We start from the raw sequence: 15,153 nt of genomic DNA on the forward strand, positions 1-15,153 counted from the left end.
GAGGGAGCAGTGAGGGAAGGAAGGCAGGAAGGAAGGAAAAAGAGGAATAAAGGATAGAACAAACAAATTACGGATGGATGGAGGGAAAGGAAAGGAGGAAGTTAAGTTTGACAGATTGGAACAAGAGGAGGGAGTTAGCAAGAAAATAGAGACGATCATTTTGGAGTAAATAAAGAATAAGAAAGGCGCTAAAAAAAAGGTTTTAATAATATAAGAAGAAAATAGGCAGAACAGACCATTATTTTTACATGAATGTGAAGATATTTTGACTCCTAAAAGTGGGTCATCAGCTGTTATTGAAGACACTTAAGTTTAAAAAAAAAAGTGCAACATTAGTTATGATTCTAACACAAGGTAATAAAGTAGTAATTGTTGATTATTTGAATACAGGAAATAAGGATTTATTTGGAGAAAGAATGAGTGGAATCTACAATTTTTTTTTATTCTTGCTAGTTTTACTTTGAAAAAAGCGAAAAAGTGAAACTGCGATTTGTGTGAATTCAGTGGCCAGTTTATTCTGTGCACAGAGGTAACAATCTCAAAGAGCTCAAAGAGTTTCATTCTCTTTGGCAGCACCTATGGTGATAATTGCAGGTGTGTTTTTCAACCTCACTTCCCAGAGCTCCAAACAGTGTCACCTGTGTGACGTCAGTTAGTTAGCGGTACGCCACTTCACACAAAAGTGAGTTGAAGAGCAAGACTGTCGCAATAGCACCGCCTACCCTCTCTGGCGGACCAACCACTACTGGGTGCTGGAAAACACGTCACTAACTGTGTGCCACTTGTGATTTTTCCAGGGAATGTTGCCACTGACACCCATTTCATAATACTGCCAATGGAAAGGCTTTAATCAGTGGTCCACAGGCTCAATCACCATTGTGTGACCTCATTCAGCGATAGATAGTGGTTTAATAGACATTTATTTAAATGAAATTCTTCAAGATTATTACTTTAAAATGAATGTGGTCTAATACAGCAGTTCCTCAATAAACCATATATTCAAGAAGGTTATAATGTTCACTTTATAAAACCGTTTTAGAGAGGTGTTAATTAAACTTTATGGCCATTTTGGAGTTTGTGGTGCTGTTGAATTTTGTAGCAGTATAGCATTATTAGACTGTATATTAAGATTATAAAGAATTATAACGACAAAGATGGACCAAATATTAGAAACACCTCTCAGTATAAACTCTTGAGAAAGAGAGATTGTGAGAGAACAAACACTTAAAAATGAAACATGCTCCCTCTACCTATCTTTCATTTTCTCTTTCCCTCCATCTTGCCCTTTTGGTTACCATGGTGATAGTCCTGGACATGTATACCCGGTACCTGAGCAGCTCTCTGCAGTACAAACAGGACTTAAGGCTGCCTGGTCTGTTCAGATCCCTATCTCTCTCGCACACATCATATATATACAGTATACGCTGTATATCTTTTCCCACTCGTGTGTTTGTGTACGTTTCTTATCAATGGCTGTGTCTGGGTGAGTGTGTGTGTACATGAATCCAAAGTAAGTTGTCTTGCCTTTTTGACTTTGTAAGAGTTTCAGTCTGTGTGTGTGTGTGTGTAAGTGAAGTTCAGTGCTTTTGTTCATTTTAAATGTCTGTATATTTACTGTGTAGTAAAACAAAACTATAAATCAGTTTTGTTTTACATGTTCTGTTGTGTTTGTTTTGTACTCATTATCATTTTCTGTCTCTCTTCTCCAGGAACAAACAGTAAGCATGTGGACCTGAAGCTGAAGAAGCTGGCGGAGGTCAGGCCAGGAGGAGTCACCTCCCCTTCATCCCCGTCCTCCACCTCCTCCTCATCCACGCCTACTGCCTCTTCCACCTCCCCACTCAGCCCTGCGGAAGGACTGGAGGTACACACATATCCACCATTAATGTCCCACTGGGTATCTTTATTTTCTCTCTCTCTCTCTCTCTCTCTCTCTCTCCACACACCACTCTTTCCTTTTATCTCTCTGTCGTTTTCTGTCTGTCCCCTCGTTCTCTGCACACCATCAAAGGGTCAGTCCAATCAATCAGGTTCGATTGTTCCCGGTTGTCGGCCTGCTGACCCTGTGTACATATCAGTCAGTTTGACCACTTCATAGTTTATCCCTCTTGTGTCCATATGACTGTCTAAAGCCATGACACACACCCCCGCATCATAATGCTCTACATAACACGTAGCAGTCCCATTTTATTGACTATGACCTTTTCAGAGAGTTGTCGTGTGTGTGTGAGCAGGTGAGGAAGGGGGGGGTTTGTTGCTCCTGCGTGCGTCTATATCTTCTGATGTGAATATTGAGTCAACGCAGTCGGCCAGTCTTAACATCTGTTTAATTGATTTTGAATGTCAAGTGGAATAAGGTGAGTGTGTGCGTATGTGGCTGTCAGTACAAGCGAAACCCTCTGTGCTTATGGCGACACAGGGTGTCTTTGATCATCGATTCACATAAACACCCTCTTGTGTTCAAAGCCTAAAAGGCTTAGTCCTTTATGGCCAAAAGAGTGCGTATGTGTGCATTTGTACTCACTTGACCCACACAGAGGTAGAATCACGGTTTGTGTGACACCTCACCTCACCTCATCGGAAACACCTTACCCAAAAATGTGAACACTCATTCCTCGCTCTGCCTAATATTTGATTTTTGATGCCCGATGTTGAACTTTTCCTGAGTCAGCAGGTCAGAAACTGACATGGCAGCCCCATCACCATCAGTGAATGAATGTAGGTGGAAATACCTGTGTGAATGTGAGCTATTATATATGTATTACATTTAACAGTTTATCATATTTTTTAATATTACTTCTCAACATTTAATACAGCTTGTAAACAAGGTTTTGTTACTGTTGCATTGTTTGGATTCATGTTAAGAACAATATTAGCTTCATATGTTAGCTGATGAACTACATTATTTACTACAACTACAATTAGTGATCAGCATCTTGTTATAATTATGTATGATTTGCCCAGAGGCTAACAATCATGATTCACAGTTGCATCTTAGGAGTGAGGGTGCAAGAAAGACGATTTTACTGCTAATGTAGCATGAAATAGCCATGATATATTTGCAAGTGTTTAAATGGGTTGTTGAACAATACCTACAACCAAAATTTCAAAGGTTTCCAGCCCAGCTGAATCAGTTGTTCAACTATAATTGCATAGCTTTTTTTGAAGATTTTAGGCTAAGAACAACCAGAAGTGGAGGAGTTTCTGAAAAACAGTTTACTGTCACAGTAGCCTAAACTACACAACAAGACAGCTTTATCACTAGTGAGCAAGCCATTATTTGCACTCAAATGCTTGTCTAATATGCTGCCATGTTCATTTTCAAGTTCAGCTTATGTGATATAAATGTGAAGCTGCACCAAATGAAAGTGTACTCACCACAACACAACTAAAACAAATCAGTTATGTCAAAAAATGTGTGTGCATAAATATGTCTGTATATGTGCAGCCGTGTGAGTTTACTACTTCTGTCCTTTTAAAAAAGGATAAACTGTCTTGTCCCAAGAGGATTGGGCATCCCAAAAGTCCTTCAGGAGGGTGGAACGACCTGCAGGAACATCACACACGCACACACACAGTCTCCCTCTCATTAGTGATTGTGTGTATGCGCAGCCTCGGTAGCGCACGATAAGGCCATGCGACGCTCAGCAGACTGCAACATTAGTCACGCAGCCCCCTGCACGCACATTCAGACTCTCCAACACACACACACACACACACACACACACACACACACACACACCAAAAGCACTGAATCACCACTGCCACAGCTTACCACAGCGATGATAGCAGCGATAAGAGATAAAGAGCGAGAGTGAAAGAAAAAGAGTAAGACGGGAGGGAGGGAGGGGGGGTAAGGGTGGGGGACACCCCAATATCTGCTTGTCCCAGAGCGTAAAAGAGAGACAGAGGGGTAGCCAAGTGGGCAGGTGTTCTGTGTGTGTGTGTGTGTGTGTGTGTGTGTGTGTGTGTGTGTGTGTGTGTCAGTGGTGTAGGCAGAAATAGTATTTTGGGTGGGCCAATACAAAAGTAAGTGGGCCATATTTTCCCAGAAAAACTGGCTTATGAAAAGTTAGAAGAAGAAAATAGAACAAACAAAGACAAACTGAAAAAAACAAGCGACCAGTTTACTTTGCAACGTTCTTCATCATGAAGCCAATAACAGCAAAACACTGCTGATCCAACACGCTCAACCAACAGAGCATCGGTCTATGAAGGCTGTACACAACAGTGGAGAAAAAAAATGTCCTCTATAGCCTGTCCAGTCTAAAAAAACAGTATATTTGTACTAACAAGACCGACTGCTCATTGGCTCTACAGCGTACAGTACAGTTAATAATAATAAGTTAAAAATACTAACAGTTAATTAACTATTTTATTGCATAAAGTGGCAACTGAACATAAACCCAGACAGCAGAGGTGTTAATTTAGACAGAAATCACACATGTAACATATCCCTTGTGCATTCATTATACCCTAAAGCTATTGTTGCTTTAGTACCGGTCAGCTCACGAAAAACCAAATCTGCACATTTTACAGAAAACTGTGTCCTTACACTCTATTTTATCAAGAAAACTGTCCAAACCACTTTGAAGAGAAGCACTTTGATTTTCCATTCTTGACTGTGCAGAGACATGCATACAAATTTTGCTATGACTATTACTGAAAAGCCGCTAGCTAGCTGAAGCAACCAATTACATACCAGAGACTTCCTACAACTTATTTCAACAGTTCTGTTTTAATCAGGCGACACACGTCAAGTCAACAACAAGTCAAGTTTATATTTATTTATTTCCTTAAATATGTTTTTTTATATTTATTGTTATAAAATGTATTTTGCTCAAACTTGGCTGGGTGGGCCAGTGAGTAATAGGGTGTATGTGTGTGAGAGAGAGAGAGAGAAAGAGAGAGCACCCCAATTCCTCTGACAGTGATGATACTGACACTGTATAGTCAGTTTTTAAGAATGTGTTGAGGGCCAGTGGAAGTGTTGTCTTGTCATTATGATATTGGCGTGTTCATACAGATCTGGTTGTAATGTGCCAGCGGTTTTTACTTTTTGCATCGCTGTTTAATCTCTGCTTGAACACATCAGATTCACAACAGTTAAACAACAACTAATCATTGGGCCGACAGCTTCAGTGTCCTAATCAGGCTCCCTAGGGATTTACTCTTTTACTAAATCAACAGTTCACTGTAGATATTGCAAGCGCTTGCAGTTTTTACCAGTCAACACAGTAAAATCTGAAAAAAAAACAAATCCTCCTCATGAAAATATGACAAGGACGGACAGTAATCCAATAAATCCTTTGACATCCAATTATCATTGATTGTTACACTTCTCCTGAAAAACAAAAAATATTCAGGTAATCTGCCACTTGATTGACTCCTGTCTACAGAAATTTATAGTACCGTAAGTAATTTGTAGTGTGTATTGTATGTATTTTTCTTGCCCTACCTAGGTGACCTACACACACAACATCATAATAGATCGTAATAATGAACCGTATCTATTGTACATTTGTCATTTTAAGTCAAATGAAAAGCTTTTTTTTGCTATAACACGTCCGCCTAATGAAGAAAACAGCAACCAGAGAGATGTTTGGTGCTTTTTGAATGCTGCTGTCCTGGAGCCTCACTGAATACTGCAAAGTTGCAACCTTGACATGAAAGCCAAGACCAAACATTAATTAGGGACTCAGCAATCTAGTTTTTGTGATTGTCTTTTTGTTGTTCCCTTTATTTAGGAAGAAAGTAAAAACCACCAGTTGTTACCTACCAGTGTTTTCTCTTCCTTGCTTTTCCTGATATCAGTAATTTACTCTCTTCTCTTGGATATTGCCCTGCTGTTGCCCCCTAATGTTGACACACGCACACACACACAGTAAACAGTAGCACTCTCACACATACAAGCCTTATGTCTTCAAATGTTTAATTGGCCATTTTGCTATATAGCACTTAAATAAATAAATAAATTTGCTTTCGATTTGACTTGACATAAGGTTTTAAGTGGCTGGTGGAAACTGACAGACTAATAGACAAAACAAAGTGAGAACAGACTAATTGCTCACATTGTTTTTGAAAGTCAATAATCTGAAGCTAAACTAACAACTCCCTATCTGCAGCTCGTTCCCCACCCGCACTGTCTCTATTAGCTGTCCTCGCTCTGCACACCCTGCTTGACTATCTCCCTCCGTCTCAAGCAGTGGAACATGTTTGCCCTAATTGTCGACTTTATTACACGTTTCGCCGTCTTATTAACGTTGCCACAACGTCAGTCTTAGCCCGAGTCGGTTTCTTTTCCACTCGGCTTGGCATATTTGGAGGCCTGCTAATAAAGCATTTCTGCATGCCGTTTTTTGATATTGGGAGAAGCGAGCGTGTAGCTTTTTAACACATGTTCACTTTGAAAACAATAGCTTTTTTTTCCCATTTTGCATAATTTGAATATATTTTCTGGCTCGGGGTTTTGTTGAAAGTCAAGTTAATTGCCTCCTTTTTGTCTCTCTCATGAGTGAGGGAGAGTGTGTGTGTATGTCTGTGTGTGTGCTTGGAGAGGTGTTCACGCAAACATGCAAACCACAATGTAGCTAACATATCAACTTCTACCAGATTTATCTCATGGCCTGTCAGTAGGTGTTGTGCACACATGTTTACATGTGCAGCAGTGTGTGTGTGTGTGTGTGTGTTTTTGGTCACAATAATCAGCTGCCTAATAAAAGCCTGAGAGCAGATCTGAGTGGCTGCTAGAGGCTGTCAGAGTAATAGAGGAGATGTGGAGAAGGACAAAAAAACTAATTGCTGACATTGTTTTTTAAAGTCAATCATTTAAAGTTTAACCAACTACTCCATCCGTGAATGTGTGTTTCTTCTGTTTGTTTTAACACTTTTACACTAGCCGTTGTTGCACTTCTTGAATCTGCATGTATTCATCAGCTGCTTTCACCCATCTTACTACATCAGTGTTGTAAACTTTGAGATCAAAACCAATCAGCTGTGGCAGGACAGCAACACCAGATATACTGTAGGTTCAATTTCTTATTCAATGTAATTACTTATTCAATCTTAATACACTGTCTTATGTTCCTGTGACTTCTGGTATCAACAGATTAATACTTGTCAAGGCTAAATGTGTATTTTCTCTGTGTTTGACAGAATAATGCTGAGGAGTTACGAGCAGAGCGGCTGCGCAGAGCAACAGAGAGGTTGCGTAGCCCGGTAGTCTTCAACAAGGACTCAGCTGTCAGGAAAACACAGCTGAAGTCCTTCAGCCAGTATGTGGAGAGCAGACCAGGTGGGGGACAATGCGACACAAACACACACACACAAACACACTCACAACACACATATTTACCCTGGGAGAATTTACTGAGCATGTATACACACAGCAGCACGTGACTCACACCTGATAACAGGCAACTGGCAAGGACGTGCACAGACATTTTGAAGAGTAGTTGCTCAAATCTAAATAAAGTCATAATGATTTTCTTCAACAAATGCTCATTTGAAACCAACTTTATTAAGAAACTCTTCCTTTACCTCTGTCACCAAATTGACCATAACTGCTGAATAAATCACCTGTGAAATGATAAAGAATTCCAGGAAAGAAAGGGAGAGAAATCATGGGAAAAAGTGCAGTCCATCCTCAGCCCAGTCACTGAAAGAAGTGAAAACTGACACTTCATCATTATTAATTAGTTTCAATGATGAGCCTCTCTGACTCCATCAACTATCTTGCACTTTAAGCACGACAACGAACAACATTTATATGCAATGACCATTCAATGACATCTCGCAACTTCTACGCATATCTTCTTTCGAATGCCTGCACTTTCCTTTTCTCTCCTCCTTATCCATCCGTCTCTTTATTCCTCCAGAGGTGAAAAGACAGAAGTCTGTACCTGAAGATCTGAGGAGGGCCGAGGAGGATAGAGGTTCACCGACGGAGATCGATATCCGCAGACCATTTGAAGAAGAGGTTTGTCATTTTCTTTCTATTAAATCATACTTCTGTATGCTGAGGGTTTTCAGTGCATACTTTAAACTTTTCCCTCCTGCAATAACTGACAGGAAAAGCAGAAAAAAATCCATACCATTAAAATACTAATGGCTTAAAAGCAAGATATGAGCTAGCACTGTGATAGGCCCAAGTAAGGGTGTACTTTGCCCTTAACTTTAGCTTCATGATGCCTTGGTGATTGGCTTGTCAAGGTGAAATTGAGTAGTTACAGGTCAAGAGTGAGGTGGGAGGTTGTATCCTATAATTGCTTCTACTTGGCCTTTTTTTTATTTCCTGTTAGTCAGCTTTCTTTCTGTCTCTCCTGACTTGTCTTAGATAAATCTATCAGTGAACTCTTCTTCTCTCTGCACCTTTTTAGCTTGAATTTCCCTCCCTCCTCTTCACCTTGTCCACCCCACCACCACCACCACCACCACAATCTCACACACACACACTTCCTCTCTCCCTCTACTGTCCTCTCTTCTCTGCAGAGACATCTATGTATTGATCTAACAGACTGCCATTTTAATTATAACAATGGTAGATATCAGCTGCCATTTAGAGGTGTGTGTGTGTGTGTGTCTGCAAAGGAGTTGTGTGCCTGCGTGTCCTTCAAGTGTGCGTATATACACACACTCCCAGTCTCTTCTCGGCCTGTGTTTGAACTTGTGCGTACAAAGAGTGTGTCTATAAGAATGCTATAATTTCAATGAGTGTGTGTGCCACTGGAGACCACGGGGTGAATCCCTCTTCCCGAGCAGCCCTCTCCTACCCTCGACCCTGCACCCTCCACCCCAGTCCCATGTGCGCACACACACACACACACACACACACACACACACACCCTCTCTCCTCCTCCTCCCAGTGCCTGGGCCCCAGGGTTAATGGGTGTTCAACCTTTCCATTATCCCGATCAGCCAAGAATTACCTGCTGAATGATGTTTGCATTAATATAATATATATGGTAATTTCCCTCCTCTTAATTACGGCTGGGCCGAGCGCGGCAAGGGGAGTGGGCTGATCATGTGTAAAATTGATTTGCCAAGGAAAAATATGGTGATAGAGCGAGAGCGCGCAAGGAGGAGGAGGAAGGGAGGGGGGGGGGAGAGAGGCTGCTGGGAATCAGCACACACACACACACACACACGCTTGCAAAAACACACATGCACAGAACCACACAGATGCACACGCTCACACGTCGGAAAGAGTACAGGGAAAAAGTGCTGGCCTGGGTGGAATGAAAAAAAAAAAACTTTCTCTCTCCTGCTCACTAGTTCCTCTTCCCATTAAGAAAAATGAAGTGCATCAGCAATAAAATGGAGATATTTTTTCGGATGCATCCTCAGTAGTGAATTTGAATAAACATTTTCCTCACTCAGAGGAGTTTCTCTGGAGAATAGCAAGCAGCCAGGAGACAGAGGTGAAGAGGGGTCAGAAATGGAGTGTGTATTAAGTGCATATGGTTAAAGAGGGATGGATGTGTGTGTGTATGTGTGTGTGTGCATATGGAGTGGCTGGTGTTTGTATGTATGAGAAGTTGGAAGAAAGACTTATCTGAAATGGCAGAGTGGGTTAGGAGAGCTGAATGTAAGGTTTAGTTTAAGGGACTGTGGAGACATTTAACCTGCAGGTGGGACAAGACAACACTACAAGAAATGTACATTTTTTAACTTTTAGCACCTGTAAAAGTTTTTTGAACAGAAATGATCTCCCCCCCTTAAAAGAAAGCAGAAACCAAAATATCTTTAAATAATTTGTTTAAAGAAACACTTTATTTTTCGTAATTTGTTCCGTGATTTGTATTTCACATTTTGCAGTTTACTGATTCATCTCCCACTGATGTTGACGTCTCTCTGAATCTCTGTATTCTTCCGCTCCTCTTCTTCTTTTTAATCTTCAGAGCAGGAAAACAATTTAAAACCTGTCATGTAAGTCAGACACAGTAGGTTGTAAATATTTGTTCTGAATTAATTTAAAACACTTTTTGTGTTTTTAATGAACATACAGGAACACTCGGTAATTATTAAGGATCTACACTAGTGAAAAGTTTAATTGAACCTAAATATATGATTGATTGTGGATTGAGCATTGGATAAAAAATTTGATATATAACTGGACAATATAGTCAAAGTGCTGTTGGGGATGTGAATTATTAATTGATGATCGGTTAATCAATTGAGTTGACATAACTGCATCATGAACTCTGATCAGAGCCTTTGATGCAACATAGTGGTAGATAGTTGTGGTTTTCTATGCACAGTAACGGGACAGTTAAGGTGCTGGTTACCTTGATGACGAGAAGGATGTCTGAGTGTCGCCTTCAGCTCTTAAGTTAAAGCTAAACACACAAACACACTCATATGCTTAAATGAATACAGGTAAAATCTAAAAGTCTATTCATACAGACACTTGCAGGCTACATGACCACACTTCTTATTCATACAAGAATGGGTTAACTTTAAGTTCCCTACATGTTTATTCACATTTAATTTATGCAGAATTTTTATGTTGAGTCTTTTGGATTTTGTTGGGCCATTTGTTGATTAGTGATTCTGAGTGATTCAAATAATTAGCACATGTTTTTATATCTGATTTGTTTGTGTTGAGCTATGAAAAGACATGTTTGACAAACAAGCATTTGGTATTTTATTTTTGATGTTTGATCAATTATTGATCAGTAACGTGGTCAATGATTATTTAAGGAAACTGCTCGCCTTGATAGTTTGCCGTAAACGAAGATTTACTTGAATAGGAGTTAATTCACAGTACGCTAATCAGGTTATTTAAAGCTTTGCTGCTCCTTTTGCTATAAAGTGGTTTTGAAGATGTGAGAGAGGAACTCAGTAATGCCAAACAAAGCTCCTACAAAACAAGAAGCAGCAACAGTTAGTCAATAGCTGTATGTATTATCTGTTGTGAGATTAAACCCTTTTTCTGGTGAAATTCTCTCTTTTGTTTTATGTAAAGAAGATTTGTGGACACTCTGCTCATCTATTGCATACATTTTAAAACCATTTTCACTATCCTCCTCCCTTCTCATTTATTTCTTCTCCTTTCATTTCTTTTTCATTCCCGTCCTTTCTTTTCTGTATCCCTTCATCACCTTTTTGCTTCATTCAATCTCTATTTTCCTCTCATTCTGTCTCATCCCTCTATCATATTTTCTCTGTCTCTGTTTAATGCTATATCGCACTACTCTTCCTTTTCTCTCATAACCATTCTCTCTCTCTCTCTCTCTCTCTCTCTTTCTCTCTCCCTCTCTCTCTCTCGGTTGACAGAAGGCGTTCAAAGACACCAGTCAGTATGTGGTTGGGGAGCTGTCTGCGCTGGAGAGCGAGCAGAGGCACATAGACGCCCGAGCAGCTCGCGTGGAGAAGAGGCTGCGCTATCTCATGGACACAGGTACCCCAAGCCCAATTACACTGGAAAAACTGTTTTGGCAAATTGAGCGTACGTACGCACATACACACGCATGCACACTCAGGGAGTTTATGTGTGTGTATTTATGTGTGCGTTTGTGTGAGAGAGAATCTTTGAAGCCCCCCCCCTTCCCTCCCTCCCTCCCTCTCTCCCTCCCTCTCGGTTGAATGTTGCGCGACGGAGCGCTGGGTGGATATGAAAGGAGGGGATGGGGGGGTGAGGGAGGAGGAGGAGGAGGTGGAGAAGGGAGGGGATGGGTGGGTGGGGAGGGAGAGAGAGGGGGGAGTGTGTCTCGGGGATGGTAGAAGAAGGGAGACCTCTCTGGGCTGGGGTGATAAGGGAGCCCTTCATGGGGGAAACGATAACTGGGTGCGATAGCGGAGCCCCAGCCGAAGTCTCCGCTGCAGCCGTTTGCCAGCCGCAGCCCCAGCCAGCCAGCCAGCCTCCACACTATTGAACAGTGCGCTCAGCCATGCACGGATACACACATACACCCTCCTTCCCCTAGTACATATCTGGCCTTCATTGATATGCTGTATAAGGAAAGACGGGGGTGAGTTAAAGGGAGGAGAGAGGGAGAGGCAAAGAAATGTAAAAAAAAAAAAAAAAAAAACACGAGGCAACACAACATGAGCACTGACACAGTTCACAAATCCACAACAGACACACACAAATGCTTACACACCCGCGCATACAAAGTGCAATCTGGTTTGGCGTACGGAGCCGGATTCGGAAGGTTTTTATTTAAGATTTGGCCGGGGGTAAAGCCTTGTTAAGACATGAGACAGTGTGCCGAGCCAAAAGAGGGGCCTTGGCTCCGTTAAGTCCCTAACTGAAATTGGAGAATAGCATCCCCATTTGTGATACTAAACCATCCCATTTCTCACCCAAGAATGCTGCTTGGAGAAAAAAAAAAAAAAAAAAACACGTGGATCCAGGAAGTGTAAAATTTTGATGTTTGTAAACTGCAGGTACAGTATTTGCTGTAGTAATTTAGTAGCAGCTCTCATGCTCTTTCTGATATATCGGCGCGTAACTTGGTGGATTTAGCCCCCAAAATCTTTAAAAAGCAACACAGGGGAGGATAGAAGAGGAGGTCTTTAGAAAAGGAAACTGGGGCGGTGGGATTTGCGCTCACCTTCCCCATCCCATTTGGGTCCTGATATCGAGACTATCTCTCCTCTGTTTGTTGTGTTCGCTTTCCTCCTTTTCGCCTCCCTCCCTGCCTCTGTGCCCTCTTCCCCTGTCGGAGCGCATGCCATTGTGTCAATCTGAAGGGCTGTTTTTTCCTTCTTCTTCTTCACCCACTGATAAAGCAGCCGCTAGCCAGCAAGACACCAGGTTATTTACTTCCAAACACCTTCAACCATAAAGATTTCTCTTTATATAGTTTATATAGGACCGCAGGTATATATATATATCCTGAAAAATAGGATTCACTAGAAAAGGAAGAGGGGGGACAACAGGGAAGGCGAGGACAAAATAATAAAAGGATATCACGAAGAGAGATTCACCTTGGTTGCTTTAACCCCCTTATAACATCAGTGGGGAATTAAATCGAGAAAATGTCACTTCCACAAGTCAACACACTGACTACTGGAGGATGTAGCTCAGTATACTGTGTATGTGGGTGATATCATGTTTTTTATACAATAAAAGCCCTGTGATTTGTCCCTGATGCTGTTAATTATCATTAATATCAATGAAACATGTAGAATTAACCTGTTTGATCCTAACATATGTATGTTGGGGAGGCTGTGCTTACCTGTGAGGCGTCTGTCATTTTGTTAAAGCTCATTACAAAATAAAAAATGCAGTGAAAAAGCCACCGATTCCACACTACCATCGTATTGCAGCAAGGAGGAAAAAAAACTTGATGTGGAGCACCTTTCTCGCTCCCTGAAAGTGCATTTCTGTTTCCATATCTCATTTTGCAGCACTTATCCCAGAGACTCATCCAATAGGTTATGGATTGTGCCTTTAGGCCAAGATCTGGAGGCATCGGAGCGAGATGCGCCAGTGACAGGTGGTCACTAAAGTAACCTTTATCACCTCAGCAACTGAGGTCACCTTTCTATTGGCTGTCATAGATGATAGATATTTTTCTCTGCACCTGAAATGTCTGATTGAAACCGTGGCTGATTGGCTGTAAGCAAAACATCCGGTATTGATCCATCACATCTGACCGGTGCCTGTGCTTAACTAGGGAACATGGTGAGAATTTACCACCAGCCACCAGTCAGATGTTGATATTTCTTTACTCTGCTAGTCACCAGGTAGCAGCTGGATGTCCAGATGCCTGGTTGAATTTGGGACTTCACACAATCACAGTACAATTAAGAAAATTTAACAGAATGCAAGTTTCTTTAAATCTTCAGCAGCTTCCTTGGATGCTAATAAATATTCTTGGAAAGTCTCCTCATCATGATGAATTTGGCAAAAAATCTGACAGAATAAAGTTAATTCATTGCAACTTGTTGGCCACAGAAGTGCATAAAACGTAGGCTTTTGTATGTATTAGACAAGATTTTCTCTTCTACCATCCAAAACACTCCTTTATTATGCACCTGTGTGAACTGATATGTGGTTGTGAAATCCACCACTAATGTGTATCGACCACCTCCGCCTGTTTCTGCTAAGTTGTGATGACATTTTGACATCCTCATGATCTCATTTTATGTATACATTGAACCTTGTTTTGTCTATGAAAGTTTACTAAGCATGTAGGTTCCTTTTTAAAGACACCCTGCTTCTCACACAAACACACAACTCTGCATCCATCAACACATGGAAGCAGCCCCAGTTCAACCTCTTTTACTGGTGTGTCCTCAAGCCAGGCTGTTATTGTCTTGTAGAAGCATAAAGACCAACCTCTTACCCAATCTACTATCAACTTTTACTTTAGTTGCCCTAATCCAATCTAAAGTGTTTATGAAATACGGAACATCTGCAGACTTTAGAAAGAAGCTGAGCTTTCCTGAGCAGACCTCTCCAGAGAAAAGATTGGACAGAAATAAAATTTGTCACACCCTTGCAGTATTTTAATTGAGCTGGAGTTCAGATGTGACCTCAACAAAAAATTAGATAATAAAGAACTCAATTGAAAACCTAAGGGTTACTTGGGTCAGCACTAAGAAGTACAGGTGCAGTGAAGGCTGGACGTCACAGAGAGAAAATGGTCAAGAGAGGAAGTCTACTATTCTTGTATTGAGGGATTTACAGATCTCTGCATTCTTAATCATTATATAAATGTACTTCACTAACTGTCCCCGTACTAGTAATTCTACATTCAGCCATGTGTTTACATTTATGTTGTCTATATGTAGTTTTTACTGCAGTCTATTCATAGACACAGAGCTACTTTTATAAGCAGGGTGGATGTTCAGTGCGATGTCCATAGCAGTGCATCTGATCATATGATTCAGACCTCTTGAGGTAAGTTTGGGTGAGCTCAGTGTGCAGTGGTACTGTGGTAGTGCACAGCGCTGCAGGACTGATGGGCAGATGTGAACAGACAGACCGACTGACCCATGACTTGATTGTTCATCTCCCTGCTTCACCAGCAGAAAGCCTGGGAAGATCCACTGCTGGTCCTCAATATGCCCTTCTTTTCATATCACATGCTTTTGCTTTGTCATTGCCTCATCCTTCTATTTCCCTCCTTCTCTATATATAGAGTTTGCATGTATAATGTTTTCCACAAGGATTCAAGTCTTCAATCATCATTTTTTTTA

General features: G+C 41.1%; 1 protein-coding gene across 11 annotated transcripts in view; it reads left to right on the top strand.

Moving 5' to 3' along the window:
• ehbp1 (EH domain binding protein 1) overlaps positions 1–15,153 on the top strand; it is a 155,598-nt gene that overhangs the window by 107,469 nt on the left and 32,976 nt on the right. For all 11 annotated transcript variants that reach the window (XM_042433041.1, XM_042433049.1, XM_042433039.1 and 8 more), the window contains 4 exons: positions 1,710–1,864; positions 7,156–7,294; positions 7,878–7,978; positions 11,278–11,401. In XM_042433041.1, the coding sequence (XP_042288975.1) occupies positions 1,710–1,864; positions 7,156–7,294; positions 7,878–7,978; positions 11,278–11,401 (519 nt within the window). The remainder of the gene's footprint in view (positions 1–1,709; positions 1,865–7,155; positions 7,295–7,877; positions 7,979–11,277; positions 11,402–15,153) is intronic.

Source organism: Thunnus maccoyii, chromosome 14, assembly GCF_910596095.1.
Source record: "Thunnus maccoyii chromosome 14, fThuMac1.1, whole genome shotgun sequence".
Taxonomy (NCBI): Eukaryota; Metazoa; Chordata; class Actinopteri; order Scombriformes; family Scombridae; genus Thunnus; species Thunnus maccoyii.